Source organism: Clinocottus analis, unplaced genomic scaffold (assembly GCF_023055335.1).
Source record: "Clinocottus analis isolate CAN_PGR_092001 unplaced genomic scaffold, fCliAna1.0.p SCAF_19, whole genome shotgun sequence".
Lineage (NCBI taxonomy): Eukaryota > Metazoa > Chordata > Actinopteri > Perciformes > Cottidae > Clinocottus > Clinocottus analis.
The window spans coordinates 1,452,372-1,468,397 of NW_027175920.1; the positions used below are offsets into that span (position 1 = coordinate 1,452,372).

Sequence of the window (16,026 nt, forward strand, 5' to 3'; positions counted from 1 at the left end):
GAGTTTAGAAGGAATGAAAAAATGTAGAAATACATAAATATTTTCCTCTTTGTGAAAGACGTGCAAAAAAAAAAGAAAATCCAGAGCTCTGTTGGAGAGAGAAAGACTCGAGGAAGGAGACGTGGGGACAGAGAGAGGAGGGAAGTCAAGACTTAATTCAAGAAGTACAAAAGGAAATTTGGGCAAAAAGAAAAAGGGAAAAGAGGAAACACTGCAACACGTGAGCTGTTTGTCAACTCCTTTTCTGACATATGGACCTGTTCTGCCAGAAGTCACTGGAAAGGGCAAAGTGAGGGCGTGAAGCAGGCGAGAGAAAGGGGGAGAAAAGCTGCAAAGGCTGAGGTGAGGAAACAACAACCCAAAAAAAAGCAGTTGAGAGGAAAAGACGAAGAGGAGTGGAGGAGTGAGGAGCCCCGTTTCTTCCAACGAAGTGAGGGGTGGGGTGAGAGGAAGAAGAAGAAGGAGAAGAAGAAGAAGAGAGGAGTGATAACGAGTCGGGGAAGGAGGGAGAAGCGTTGGCTGGACATGGGGCTTTGTGCCGTTCTCCTCATCTGTCTCTCCCAGGCTGAGCTGGGGAGAGTCTGGGCTCTGCAGCATGAAGGTAAGCGTCAGGTAGTCCTCCATCTTCTCATATTAACACTGTTTTGAGTGCACGTGTGTCCTCAGATCAAATATTCAGGTTAAAATACATATTGCACGTGAACAGAACTATTGCACAGGCATCTGGAAGCGTGTTGTCGGCCGCTTTTCTTTTTGGACGGGTGGATTTGAGTATGTGTGAAAATAACTTGTCCCCTGACAATTATCTGTCAGTCACGGGAAGCATATGAAAGACATGTGTGTGTGCATGTGTGTGTGTGTGTGTTGTGCGTGAAGGTCTGGTTTTTCTGGAGATGCCATTCCAAAAAAAAAAAAAAAAAAACAGTGTTTCCAATTTGAAAAAGCAAACATCTGGCGCTCGCTTCGGGGATCATGTGATCGTAAATCACTGCTCGTTAGCAGATAGATGTGTGAGGGTCACCAGGAAAGTGTTTTATTCATTTTTTATTCCAGCATGGCACTGGATGAAAGTAGAACAAGTCAAGGCCGTGACGACTCACATTTAGAAAAGTTTCTTCATCTTCTATAAGTTGCTTCATCTCATCTGAAGACATATGATGCTCGTCTGTGCATCACCCGCATATGCATGCTGCCTCCCTATGTGTGTGTGTGTGAGTGTACGCGCATGTATGTATTTTTGTTCTCCTTGGAGATGCATTATTTTTAGCCAGCCCCCGTTCTGCTGCCGCTCCTCCTCTTCCTCCTCCTCCTCCTCCTCCGACGATCAGCCGTGCTCCAGTTTCTCGATCGCCCGTCCTGCGGTCCCACCTCCTTCTGATCGGAGGCCTCGCTCTGCAGAGGACGAGCCGACACGCTGTGCAGAGGGACCGGAGACGGCTGCATGCTCGTCTTCACCACCTCAGATAAACGGTTTCACTTCAGGTTGTCAGCCTCGCCCTCCCGGCAGGTGTTTTGCGCTCGTTTCCCCCACAGACTCGTAACTACGTGTTGGTGCTCGCTCTCGCCGGAAAGTAGAACAGGTCTTCGCTGAATAGACGTATGTGTTTGCACCACAACCCCTCCGGTGTGACGGCGCTCGACTGCACGCCGCTTCACGGCGCTTTAAGAGTCCAGCAGTTCCCCGTAAAATGGCCGTCGCCGCTCTGCAAACTGACCGACGGCACGGGTTACAGCCGGGACATTTCTCACCAAACTCTACACGCATCTGGCTTGTGTTTACCGTCAGTAAAAGTTCAAATAAAACAGGAAATGCAACAGAGTCGTGACCCTAAATCCAATTAATGAACTGTACGACGTTAAGGAGCATTTAAGGTGCCGGTACGTGCGTGTTTTTTTATTCATAATTCAGTAAAGAAACACAATAGAAGTCGAGGAATCATCTCGGTATCGTGTAAAACTCCCTCAGGACTGAACACAATGTTTTTTTTCTTCCTGCATGATTGCAGCTTTTCTGAGAGACTGTTAACATATTGTGCTTTGATATGGTCGAAAAAAAAATATGTATGCAAATTTTAGTACCCAGCATGTCCCAATACTATCATGCGCGTCATTTTAAAGAGATCTTCTTCCTAGAAGTTTATTTTTTATTATTTTAAATGGTTTTTTTCTGTGTTTTATTAGCAACCAATACCAGTAACACATATTCTGCATATTATTCAAATCGCCCTTGTGGTTGAGGAGATAATCTGGATTTAGTATGGGTGGAAAAAGTTAGCAAAAACAAGTAGCTGCACTAAGTTATTAGCATTTATCAGCTCAGGCTCATGGCGCTAGAGGAACGTCAGGAGGTTATTACAGTGCATCCTGAAGGGGAACATGAATATGAACCAGATTTCATAGCACAGTTACAGTTATTGAGACATTTCCCTCCAAAACCACAAGCGTCAACCTGCGGGTGCACAGAGGAGCAGTCATATACAGTCTGGGCACCATGAGTGTGAAATAACATACTTGTTGAGGTATTTCAGTTTGAACTGAAGCGCTGGAGTCGCACCAAAGTTATCTTTTCCACTCGGGTCGCGTCCCTTTTCTTCTAGCTGGAAACGCCGGTCACGCCTCCCAGGACAGGTTGTGTGACCTCTACAGTTCAGCAGGTCACCAAAGTCCCTCGACACTAAAAGGAGCTTAGTCAGCGTGTCTGGTTGTCACGGCATTTATTGTAGTATCCGCTCCAGGGCATGATAGTGAAATAAAAGAGTAGAGGAGATCCCTGGATATAAATAGTTTCATCAGGCATCATGAAAGTAATTTGATACTGATTGAAATTTAGAGACACGTTGATTCACATTGACACGTTTTGGCTGGAGTGATGCAGACATTAATGCGTTTCATACTGGATACGAGACAATTGTGATGTAAATCTGGCACACGTGTGCGTCTCAGCCTGCAGACAAACAACCAGAAGGAACCAAAAACTGCCAATATCTTTTCTCAAACTTTGTCCTCAGTGGCTACCAAGAGAATATCTTCTTTTAGCCGAAGGGAATAAAAGTCGAGCTTGTGTTTTCCCAGAGCCTCCAAACATCGAGCTGAGCCACAGAAATCAAAACATCACCTGTTAATCCGATAGATTCGTTCGTCAGCAGGTTCTGTTAAATAATCTCTTCTTTGTGGAAACACGGTGCACCACCAACTGGAACAAACACCATCTGCTCACTGGAACTAAATATTGGAAACAACTGCATGACAGTAAATCACAACAATGCATAAACCGTGTCCACATTTACCCGAAATGTTTCTCCACTCGGCCGCTTATCAGCGCAGCTGCCGGTGTCTGTGATTGTGTGTTGTGGTTACTGGCGTGCCCTCAGGTGCCAAATGTCTTTCTCCCACGCCATCGAGCCCCCGAGCTGCTTCCAACATGCATCTCCTCTCTTTTTTAAAGTCCAACCACAATAAAAAACCTTTTTGTCTCGAACCGCAAAGACACACGCTGACAAACACGGCGGGGACGTCGCATTTCTATTAAAACTGTGGGGCGTGCCCCTCTAGAGGGGCGTGAAGGCATTACAGGTGGGGCACACCTAGATATTCAGTGCAAAACAAGTTAATTGCAGCCGCAATAAGCTTTTTTTTTGCCAAATAGTGGTTATTTTTTGCACAGATAGAACTTTATTTGCATTGTTCTAACAAAGATATTTGTTTTTGTTGCAAAACTTGAAAGTGCACTTTTCTTTTTTCCTCTATAAGCACGGACGGAGGAGTCGCAAAAAGTGATTTCAGTAAAAATTCAGCATGAACCATTTTGTCACCATTTTGTCGGCGCGGTGGGGCGTGAACATTTGTCTTCCGCAAAAAATGTGAGAACCGCTGCGCTAACGGTTCTTTTGCTAGAAGCCTGCAGGTGACGCCGAGCGTCTCACCGGAAGCTGCCGGGGGTTCGAGACCTCGTCGGCGTCGAGGATGTTTGATCGCTCCTCTTGCTGTGTTTGGACGGCGCATAATGGTTCCCTCTCTTCGGCGTATCCGCCTCCGGAAGCAAAGATGTTGGCCTTCTGCTTTCTCTGTGTTGTTGTTGTGCTCTGCAGATAATTTGCTTTTTCCTTTTCCGGGACCTCGTGCGCTCCTCTGCGCCCTCGCTGTATTCCCGAATGCACTCGCGCTACAAAGTGTTGTGCGTTTGACCAGATCGCTTTCAGAGGACGTCTATTTTCTTTCACCCGTTGGACTTCATCCAGCTGAAACAGACTGAGAGAGCATTAAGCTTTTGTCTCCGTTGAGGAAAACACAGCTTTTTTTCTTCATCTGGCCTGTGTGGTCCGGTGACTGTCTGGCATTCAAAAGCTGCTTTTCAAATCATTTTAAAATGTTAAAATATTCTTTTTCTTTGGTGTCTGTCTGCAGCGAATCGTAGATAAATAGTTTGAATTCCACAAAAAGGTAAAACAAGTAACGAAAGAATGACACAGAGCTGTACGACAAAGAAAGGGGACGAGAAAATAGGTGCGTGGGAGACGGTGAAGGCATGAATGAACACAATGTGTGTATCTATAGCGCTGCGTACGGTTCAAAAAACCATGTGGCCCAGTTCGATGTGACTCCTACACCCGCTAGATTTATGAGGCGGCTGCTGCATTGCAGGCGCAGATAGAGTGGATACCGCCTGTCACCGTCATTTGTTAAGAATGCAACATTAATCTGCAGGATTAAGAGGTTTAATTCTCACTCGGGTCAACACACTGCGGCACCGCGAGATATGTCGGATTAAAAAACAGCCGGAAAAATTGACAGAAAATGAGGAGGACTGTCAGAATAATTCTCACGCATTGTGTTCTAATAGAGGTTGAACCGATGTAGAAGATGTGTCACGTGCGTCCTCTTTGGTCGCCGGATTTCTGGGCCCCGTTTCAAATTCGCCAGGATGCGTTTCTCTGCTCCAGTTTGCACATTCCCAATGCAGATCACACACACACACACACACAGACACACACACGTGTCTGCCAGACCTGATGCTATGGAGGTCGCTTAACTCAAGTCCTCATGCATCCTATTTCTTGCCGTTAGAAGTCCGTCCAGGCCCAGATGCAGACAGTTAAAACAAGGCGAGAGCGCTTCCGGGATAAAAGCTCCATATTTAGGAAATGAAAAAACGAACATACGCGGGACGGCGGCGTTTTCTAATATGCACAGTCCCTGATCTGATCTGACCACTTGCAGTCTTCCTCCCCCTTCAGATGGTCTTCCTCATCCCCGCTGTCTGACCCCCGCTCAGCTGTGTGGTGATGATGAGGACGAGGATGATGATGCTGAGTGATGCCAATCTGACCCAATTAGGAGCCTCCTGTTCTGAAGCCGTGATAATAGCTTCCGTAATCAAACAGGATTCCTCATTAGAGCCGTCTCCCCTGTGTGTGTGTGTGTGTGTGTGTGTGTGTGTGTGTGAGTGTGATAACCTCTCAGTGTTTCTCTTGTCCCATTTTGTTCCAGAAGTTTTTAACGCATCTAACAATAGTTAATTCACTTCCGAGCTCCCCGGTGTTAGCTTAAACACGACAATGCTAACGCTTCTAAAGGGTGAAATCTTACAGCGGAAGAACCACAACTTCAAATGTTTGTACAGATTAACCTGTGAGCTTTAGAGGCGCACGGGTCGGCAGATTTGAAAATCTTTTGACAGCGCTAGACTAGCTAACTCTCCCGTCTTTGTGCTAAGCTAAGCTATCTGGCTGCGTTGGATGCGCAGTACTTTCTCTTGCATGAAAGCAAACCAGCGTGTTTCCCGGAACGTTGCACTATAACATAACACATATTCTGCTATACACACCTCTTAACTAGACACACGTGTGGTCTGTATATTATACTATTTAAATGATTAAAATAACCCTTTTAATCTGGATTTAGTATGGGTATGAAAACCAGTTGCAATTTTTGAGAAAACACGGCTGTGGATAAAAAAACGTTAGCAAAAACTGCGCTAAGTTATTAGCATTTACCAGTTAGCACTGAACACAGTTAACAAGTACAGCTCAGGCTTATTTGAATACCTTTTGACAGCGCTAGACTAGCTAATTCTCCCGTCTTTGTGCTAAGCTAAACTATCTACCTGCGTTGGACGCTCAGTACTTCTCTGCATGAAAGCAAACCAGCGTGCATCTCACCCCTTTGTGATTAAAGCACAGAGGGGTTCGGGAAAACCCCCAAAACATTTCACCCAAAACAAGGACTTTCACTCTGCTGCTGCAACAGACTCCACCCTTCTGGGAAAGACTTTCCACCAGATGGGGAACCTGGCGGCCACCAGAGCACCAGCGAGGTCGCCCGGAGGAAAACATTTCTTTATAAAGCGTGTTTTGTGGATTGTCGTCGACAGGAAAGGTTTCCCAAAACTGCTGCCACAAAGCTGGAATCAAACCATCGTCCGAATGATCAATAAACACCGGAGCGTTACGATGGTAATAGGAACAAACAGACTAAGACTAAAACAAGAAGAACGGCTCCAGACCACAAGTAAAAGTATGTGGACCGGACTGCCGGTCACATGTCGTAACCACTGTTTGAAGAGGAAAGAGGCTGAGAGGGAGGTCTGAACCGCCGGGCTGGCACTTGTCTTTGTTATTCTCCAGATGTTCATAAAGATGTGGTTACTTAATAGACAACAAACTGGATTTAACCTTCAACTTGTGGAGGAAAAACACAGTGGGAGACCTCTAGCGAAGATGTGTTTGACGATGTGCAGAGAGGACAGCGAGTCACGGGTCGGTCCGTCTTTCGTCACAAATGTGGAAACACAAAAGATCCATCTGTGATGTGTTCTGCAGATGACAAGAAAAACGCACACAATCGTAGGTGGTCAGACGTAAATACACACAGGAATAATGGGGCCCAATAAACGAGCGCGGGTATCCAAATAAATATTGCATCATTAGTTAATAACCACCTGCGGTCCGGCCAAAACGAAACCCCTTTGTTAGTTTTAGATGTGAAAATTAGAGAAAAAGTCTTTATGGCCGGTTGGGTTTCTGAGTTGTGTTGTTTTTCGTCTGTTTTGTGCGTTGTGTTATTGCTCCAAATGTGGACTTGCTAATGATCTAAATCATGGCAACAATAGCGAGCAGATGTTAACCAGAGGGGGGTTAAAACGGTGCTAGTTCCTTTTAAAAAAACAGATAATCACAGAGCTTTTTCACACGTTCGGTGATCGAGTCTGGAACCTAAAATGTGGTGTTTTGTCTGTTGAGGAGCTGACAGCGTGTTTCCATTTGAGGGTCAACGGCAGGTGAAGGATTACTACAGCGTGACGAAAACATGGCCGGAAAACAAAAAAACACATCTTTTTGCCTCTGCGGAGGCATCTGTTGGGTCGTGGCATTGAATCCTCGGCGTGCAGCCAACATGTTAACTGTTCACGTCTCGTTCTCCAGACGCAGCGAGCGGGACTGCTCCGCAGACGGATGTGGATCCGTCCGGTTTCCAGCGGACCGGGAGGAACCAGCAGCGGACCCACAAACACAGGGAAGCCCGCAACACCGGAGGAGGGCTGGACGTCAGCACCCTGACGGACAACATGACCGTCGTGGTGAGAGACAAATAATTTATAATAAGTAGACCGTAAACTCATGTGTGCCATGTTTACTGAGAGTACTAAGTGAGAAGAAGGGTCCTTTTCACCTAGACTTCTATACAACCAGAGGAGTCGCCCCCTGGTGGTCAGGAGAGAGAATGCAGCTTTAACACATGAAGCATAGACTTCTATACAACTAGAGGAGTCGCCCCCTGGTGGTCAGGAGAGAGAATGCAGCTTTAACACATGAAGCATAGACTTCTATACAACCAGAGGAGTCGCCCCCTGGTGGTCAGGAGAGAGAATGCAGCTTTAACACCTGAAGCATAGACTTCTATACAACTAGAGGAGTCGCCCCCTGGTGGTCAGGAGAGAGAATGCAGCTTTAACAAAGGAAGCATAGACTTCTATACAACCAGAGGAGTCGCCCCCTGGTGGTCAGGAGAGAGAATGCAGCTTTAACGTTGGTTATTTGTTTCAAAGCAGCTCTTACCGACTTACTGACATGAAAGCTCTTAAAACTGCTAATTTTTAAGATATTCATGAAAAAAATGTTGTTTTGTTTTGGCCAAAAATTACGTATAAAAGCACGACGGGCACAACACTCGCTCCAGACAGTTTTTCGGGGACAAACAAAACTAAATATTTCCCCCATGAATAAAAAAAGCCAATATCCACACAATGAATGAATGAAGTGACTTTTAATCTTTAATAATCTGAGTATTGGGGTTATTGTCTTTACATTAAAGCTTTGAGTGGACGTTATTCTGTCGGGTGAACTCGTCTATGAGCCAATTTCAACCCAATCCCTTTTGCACCTGTGTGTGTGTGTGTGTGTGTGTGTGTGTGTGTGTGTTTGTGACGACATCTTTGTGTTGTGTCTCGCCTCGCAGACTCTTCTTTTGCATGAATCCAAAAAATTTAAATAAATTGTGTTGAACCTTTTTTTATGTTTTCGTTCGGTCCGAATCAAATTGGAAACAGACGCGCGCCTCGTCCGGCCAACTCACCGCGTGTTTGTTTAAGTGTGAGTATGCGCATGCGTGTGTGTGTGTGCATGTGTGTGTGTGTGAATGACTCACTTGGACAAGATCACATGCAGCCCTGTCGTGCTGCTGCTGCCTCTTTTTTGGGGGGATTTCTGATCCCAGTTTCCAAATCTGTCCGACTGGGAATCTCTTTAATAAATCAGTCAGCTGTGAGGTGTGTGTGTGTGTGTGTGTGTGTGTGTGGGGGGGGGGGGGGGGGGGATATGATTGCTCGGCTCTCCTCACCTAGAAAACGTTGGCTGCTGTCAGGCAGCGGAGATGGGAGAGGAGGAAATGGGTCACTGGCTGTATGTGGAGCAGGCGGAGCGGCAGCGAGCGCTGCATTTAACTGCTCCACTTTCTGAGCCCACGCTCAACCCCAGAACCATCGCTCTCTGTCACCTTGAACTGTGGCATACATTAATAACGCCATCAGGAGAAGAAGGAAAGCCTCGTGTGCGACGTACAAATAGCTCCCCCAAGTGGAACCAATCTCTTCTGATCGGTTGTGTACGAAGTGTCCGAGACAAAAATAATAAATTGACTTTTTTTTTCTGGCACGTGTACATTGGTCTCAGGACATTTCATTGAGATATTAAGGTTGAAAAGTCTGGAAAATAGTTTTTGATGTTAAATGAAAACAGAAAATCTGAGTATTATTGGTATAAATCAATAGTTTTCAGGCTGATGATTTAGTTAACCAGCCAATTTACGAATTACTTCTTCTGATGAGATGTGTTTAAAGTATAATTTAGGGATCTTAATATGCAGATTATTATCTCAATTAACTAATTTCTTGTTTTAAGACATGTCAGGTAACAGTGAGATGATGTAAAAGATGAATGATATTCAGTTTAAGGATCAAATATGACAAAGAGAAGATCAAATCCTCACATTAGAGAAGCTGAAACCAACATTTTCTTCTTGATAAATGACATAAAATATTAATTAAGAAGCTAAAGAGGCGATATATTCATTAATTAATTCAATTAGCGGCTTGAATATAGTTTGAACTTTAAAGCTGCATCTATTTTCATAATGAATATTTCATATTTTACTCTCATCCTTCAGCCCTAACGGGCATCATTCAATACTGCAAGTCAATAAGCTCTACATAAAGACTGTGTGATGAAGACTGTGATGAAGACTGTGTGATGAAGGCTGTCTTCTCCCAGGAGGACTCTAAGCAGTACTACTCGTGGCGGAGCTTCGGTCCCACGGACAGACGGACGGACGACTTGTGGGTCGACCTGAACAAGAGCCACGTCCAGATCCACGGCATCCTGTCCAACGCGCACCAGAAAGCAGCGGTGAGATGAGCACGCACACACACACACACACACACACACACACACACACACACACACACACACACACACACACACACACACACACACACACACACGTGGTCTGATTGAGCACCCGGTCTCGTCTGATATATTCTCTTTTCCACAGAGGGTGGCGCTTTCTTTTGATTTCCCTTTCTATGGACACCACTTGAGACAAATTATCATCGCGACTGGTGGTGAGTTTATCACTTAAAAAAAAAAGAATAAATGCTTGATTTTGGTGGATTTTAATTGGTTAAAGACTTGTAGGAGGAAAAGAATCATCCAAGAAAGAGAGAGAGAGAGAGAGAGAGAGAGAGAGAGAGAGAGAGAGAGAGAGAGAGAGAGAGAGAGAGATGATAACAAGTGATTGTATATTTTTTCTGCAAATAATGTCACAAATGTTGGAGACTTCACCTGAATGTTCTCTGTACTAAACCCTCTGTAACTTTGTTCTGCTTCACTTTATCACAGTCAACCTTTGCAGAGAGAAAGTTCACATGTTGCATGTTCACATGTTGCATGTTCACATGATGGTTTGTTAGAGTTGGACTTTACAGCTGCATCATTTCAAACTAATAATCATCCTGAAAGTCTTTTTTTTTCTAGTTGGACCTGAAACCTTTTCATTTTCTCCTGTGTGTCATCTTCATTTCCTCTCAACCAGAAACATGTAGACTTATATTTACACATCTGAACTAAATCTAACATGTGTACCTTTTATAAAGACACAACATTAATCAAACAGCCCTCGTTGTTGCAGAGATACACACTCTTTAGTTTGGGTGTGACATTTTCCAGGAGAAATTGCATATATTCGTAAAAAAAAGCATTTTTGTGAGCACAAATATACAACACCTGCTCCTTCCCCCGCAGGCTTCATCTACGTGGGCGACATCACCCACCGGATGCTGACCGCCACGCAGTACATCGCCCCCCTCATGGCCAACTTTGACCCCAGCTTCTCCAACAACTCCACAGTGAGGTACTCGGACAACGGTGAGCGGCAGCTCGTTGGCAAAAGTGATGTTTTTGTGAGCGACTGGTTCTCCCTCCTGACCCCGTCGACCTCTCTCTATGTGTGTGTGTGTGTGTGTGTGTGTGTGCGACTGCGCTCAGGTAACATGTTCGTGGTGCAGTGGGACAACGTGCACCTGAAGGACCGAGAGGCCGAGGGGCCGTTCACCTTCCAGGCCGTCCTCGACCGAAACGGATCCATCGTCTTCAACTACAGGAACGTAAGTTGTTGGATTTTCTTTTTTTTCAAAACTGTTTTTTTTTCTTTTTCGTCGTCCGTACACTTTCGCAGCAGTTTCTGATGTCATGTGTTCAGATCCCCATGCCGGTGGAGAGCATGAATTCCACCGAGCATCCCGTGAAAGTCGGACTGTCCGATGCTTTTTTGGCCCGACTCCCCTCCTCGCTGCCCTCAGGTGACTCTTCTTTTTGAGTAATTAAAATGTACGCAGATGTATTTCTGCCTCTCTGACGACAACAACCATAGTTTCATGATTCTATTTCTACAATATATGTTAATTTTTTTCTTATACATCTTCTGTAATGAGGACATTTCACACATTATCCAGTAAAAGCTGAACTTGTAGTGCATCCTTTAAGTCTTTAGAGTTGTGATTTTCGAGAAAACAAGTCTCTTTTTTTAAAACATAAACTCAATTATCTCCGCAACCACAATGTCTATTAACTTGATTTAAAGTGCTACAACACTGTAACCCTTGTGAGAATACACATATGGTTATACAAAAAATTAAAGTAACTTAAATTTAAGCACTCTGTGAACTTGCTGCAGCGACCGTAACGTTTCACTAAACCTGAACGACACGTTTTCTTTTAGTAAAACACCTTCCCAATATCTCAAAGCTTTGTTTTGCACAGATTTGTGTTGCGGATTTGGATTCTTTAGGTCTTAACCTTTCCAGAAAGGTGTGTTATTAGTATGTGGGATGTTGTTAAGGCCCTGAAATTATATGAAATATCAGACCCATACATGGTACTATGAGTCCTACCTTGGGGACTCCACACTGTCTTTACGCTGCTAATAGCTGTTAGCTGACGTACTAACGCCCTGAAAGTCGTGCAGAGAACCTTTAAACAAAACAAAAGCACCCTGACGTTCAACATCTTGTCTTTGCAGAAGAGAACCGCCGCACCATCTACGAGTATCACCGCGTTGAGCTCAACATCTCAAAGCTCGTGAGCAGATCTTCTTTCGAGTTGACGCACCTGCCGTGTAAGTACACACATCCTCCTCACACACGGCCAGCCGTGTATTCCCCGCCGCCGTCTTCTCCTCTTTAACTCCGGGACGCCGCGCCGTTTTGATTCCCTCCAGCTTGTCTGCAACACACGACCTGTGACCTCTGCCTGGCGTCCAACCTGACCTCGGGCTGTGGCTGGTGCAACACCCTGCAACGGTGAGGAGGCCGCGACTCTGAGCGACGGATCTCGTGACGAAGAGAGAGAGAGAGAGAGCTCTTCTCACTTTGTTCTGGGTTTCAGATGCTCCGACGGTATCGACCGGCACAGACAAGAGTGGATCGATTACAACTGCCCCGAGGAGGTGAGATTCATTCCCCCCCTCTTGATTCATGCTGCAGAGGCACGAGCAGCTGGTTGAGTCCTTCCTGTGGTCGTTCACTCAGGCAAAAGGCAGGTGTGAGGACTACAACCCCGTCACCCCCGAGGGATCCATGACCTCCTTATACAACCAGTCTTCTCCCGGTCCGACGTCTTCCTCGGCTGTGACCGAAGACCAGACCGTCACTAAAGGTCACGCTTCCCTTCGACCTTTCACACTTGCTTTTACAGAGGTTTCCTCTGCACTGAGGGTCATTTCAGGGAATTTCACCTCCAAAAAAAAACAGTTTGGATCATTTGGCTGCACTGTTTTAACAACTGCTTAACAACTACTTCAGTACATTTGTTTATGTGTATCTATAGAAAATGGCTTACACTATAAATAACTTCCATGTTGTAATAAACCATAATTTTCCTTTTAATCGCCTCAGTGATTTTATCGCAAGCTGCTGCCTTTTATAGTCAGTTTATTGGTCGACTAGCTGAGCTGCTGTTAAACTGTTTGTGAGTTTTAATACGCACACGTAACGCAAAACAGACAATATGTTTGGTGTTTTCCTCTTGAATAAACAAGGCCAAAGTAGAGTCGGGAATACCTCAATCTCTGGTTTTCCCGCCTTTCAGACATACAGACGAGTCCGCCCGACCTCAACGGGATCTCAGAGAACACGGCCATCATCGCCGGCGTGGTGGCTGCACTGGTTCTGCTGGTGGTTCTCACCTTACTGGCGGTTTACTACATCAACACACACCCAACCGTCGCTCCACCCTTCTACCTCATGCAGGTGAGAAAAGACCAGCAACTTATGTGTAGGAGAAGGCTGGTACCGGACCAGCATGCACCTGGGTTTATATGCAGAAGAAGACAGGTACAGGACCAGCATGCACCTGGGTTTATATGTAGAAGAAGACAGGTACAGGACCAGCATGCACCTGGGTTCATATGTAGGAGAAAGCAGGTACAGGACCAGCATGCACCTGGGTTTATATGCGGGTACAGGACCAGCATGCACCTGGGTTTATATGTAGAAGAAGGCGGGTACAGGACCAGCATGCACCTGGGTTTATATGTAGGAGAAAGCAGGTACAGGACCAGCATGCACGTGGGTTTATATGTAGGAGAAAGCAGGTACAGGACCAGCATGCACCTGGGTTTATATGTAGGAGAATGCAGGTACAGGACCAGCATGCACCTGGGTTTATATGTAGGAGAATGCAGGTACAGGACCAGCATGCACCTGGGTTTATATGTAGGAGAATGCAGGTACAGGACCAGCATGCACCTGGGTTTATATGTAGGAGAAAGCAGGTACAGGACCAGCATGCACCTGGGTTTATATGTAGGAGAATGCAGGTACAGGACCAGCATGCACCTGGGTTTATATGTAGGAGAAAGCAGGTACAGGACCAGCATGCACCTGGGTTTATATGTAGGAGAAAGCAGGTACAGGACCAGCATGCACCTGGGTGGGCCTATGTTAGTTTGTTACCAGAGCAGGAGCGGCAGCTTTGTTCTTTTGTTTGCTTTGGTGGCCTCTTTTTATTTATGTTTGTTTCTGATTCATCGGACAACCTTTGATGAAGTAACGCATCCGGTTACTTCCTCCTCCGCAGCGTCGCACCAACAACTACTGGCCCTCCATGAAGTTCCACAACCAGGGCTGTCAGTCCAGCTACGCCGAGGTCGAGCTCGGGGGCCACGAGAAGGAAGGTTTCATCGAAGCCGAGCAGTGACGCTGAGATTCCCGGACTGGCCGGACTGGGAGAGCAGAAGAAAGCGAGAGGGCCACCATCTTGGGACGACGGGGGGCATCGCAAAGGGGACGGACACGCAGACGGACACGCAGACGGACACGCAGACGGACACGCAGACGATCAGGCCGACGCGGGGCGTCCCGACTCCGACCCTCGCCGGCGGGACAGTGTTTCCTGTCCTCTTCCCAGCTTTTCTCCGTGTCTTTTTTTTTTGCTCTTTGCCATCACACACGGGGTGATTTTGCCATTTTATACGAAAAAAAAAAGGGGCTTGGAGGGTCTGAGAGGAAGCCGACGACTTAAAACGATGACGTGCAAAAATGTGTAACTGTACAAAACAATGCAAGCGGGTTGTCAGGGAACGACTCGCACTAGCCTTCATACTGCAAACCAACATACAGCTCGACGTAACAACGTGTTTCCGTTCAGTTTATGGAGTTATTTTTGTTTTATGATGTGTGAATGTTATATTTCACTACAACAGATATTTAGCAATGTAACTGATAGTGATTATAATGATGGAGAAGTGTTGTTTAGATTCCTTTTAGAGACTGTTTTCTTTCCACTTTTCTGTTTTAATGTCTTCTAATAAAAGCTGGTGGTGAGTGTCGATGATGGAGACCGGGAATATCAATTAATCAATTAAAATATGAAGGGGTCACTGTCAGGGAAATGTACATATAGGTTATATATAGGAGAAAAATGTATATACATAAATATAATCTAACTTTAAATAAGAATATGATACAGTTACATAGCACTGCCACATGGTGGAGCCATAAAACTACAATAAATCAACACATTGATCACAGATGACAAATTGATCCCAAGTCATGTAACGCTTCATCCCACAGATGTCAACACTTGAAAGGCTTTAATTTAGCAACTTAAAACACGTTTGTCTCCACAGTGTTTAACACAGAACTTGATTTAATGACTGTGATTGATTTAAATGAACAGCTTGTTGGCTGGTTGTAGTGAGCGTTAACACAGGATTTAACAGGCTTGAATGATTACGGATGACTTGGGTTAAGGGTTGAAAGAGACTCTGCACAGCTATATAGACTTTGTTACAGCTATATATATATATATATATATATATATATATATATATATATATATATATATATATATATATATATATATATATATATATATATATATATATATAAAAGATAAAATAATCCTTTATTAGTGCCTCAGTGGGGAAATTACAGGATTACAGCAGCATTGCTAATAAAGATAAAAATCAACTAATATAAATAAACAGTAGAACGGTAATAAAACAATTAAAAATTAAACATAAAGAAGAATATTAAATATACAGATGGAATAGAAATGTGTATACAAGTACTTAAACATACTTAAATAATGCATTTGATTTAATTAGCGCTCATCCTAATACTCAAACGTTTTTAAAACCATCATAAAAGCTATACAATAAAAACACAGACACATTATCGTATATATTGAAATAGTACAAAATACTGTGACAGGTCGACTTTTGCATTGTGTAACAGGTTTGCCATTGACTGGCAATATCTGTTGTTTTGTACCGATTAATGAATGAGATATGAAAAAAAAAACTTTTAAAAAGAGGGGGCACCCGGATTTGAACCGGGGACCTCTTGATCTGCAGTCAAATGCTCTACCACTGAGCTATACCCCCAATGCATTCACTGAAGCAATACTGGGAGTTTGACCACTGTCCTCGGGCTGTTCTGCGTTATATTATAGAGCTCTTTAACCAGCTATAGGT

The 16,026-nt window shown here is 44.7% G+C and overlaps 1 protein-coding gene and 1 non-coding gene across 2 annotated transcripts; one reads left to right on the plus strand and one right to left on the minus strand.

Annotated features, from left to right (window-relative positions):
- The first annotated feature begins 89 nt into the window (after positions 1-89).
- On the plus strand, positions 90-14,886 carry LOC137789619 (plexin domain-containing protein 1-like). Its single transcript, XM_068583344.1, has 13 exons — positions 90-601; positions 7,422-7,576; positions 9,765-9,899; positions 10,045-10,114; positions 10,794-10,916; positions 11,037-11,155; positions 11,251-11,350; positions 12,070-12,165; positions 12,268-12,349; positions 12,435-12,495; positions 12,578-12,704; positions 13,137-13,297; positions 14,127-14,886. The coding sequence occupies exons 1-13, from the start codon at positions 526-528 to the stop codon at positions 14,244-14,246; spliced, it is 1,425 nt and encodes a 474-aa protein (XP_068439445.1). The 5' UTR covers positions 90-525; the 3' UTR covers positions 14,247-14,886.
- A 978-nt stretch (positions 14,887-15,864) lies between these two features.
- On the minus strand, positions 15,865-15,936 carry trnac-gca (transfer RNA cysteine (anticodon GCA)). The gene has a single exon. It is a non-coding gene; the product is annotated as a tRNA-Cys (tRNA).
- Between the last annotated feature and the right edge of the window lie 90 nt (positions 15,937-16,026).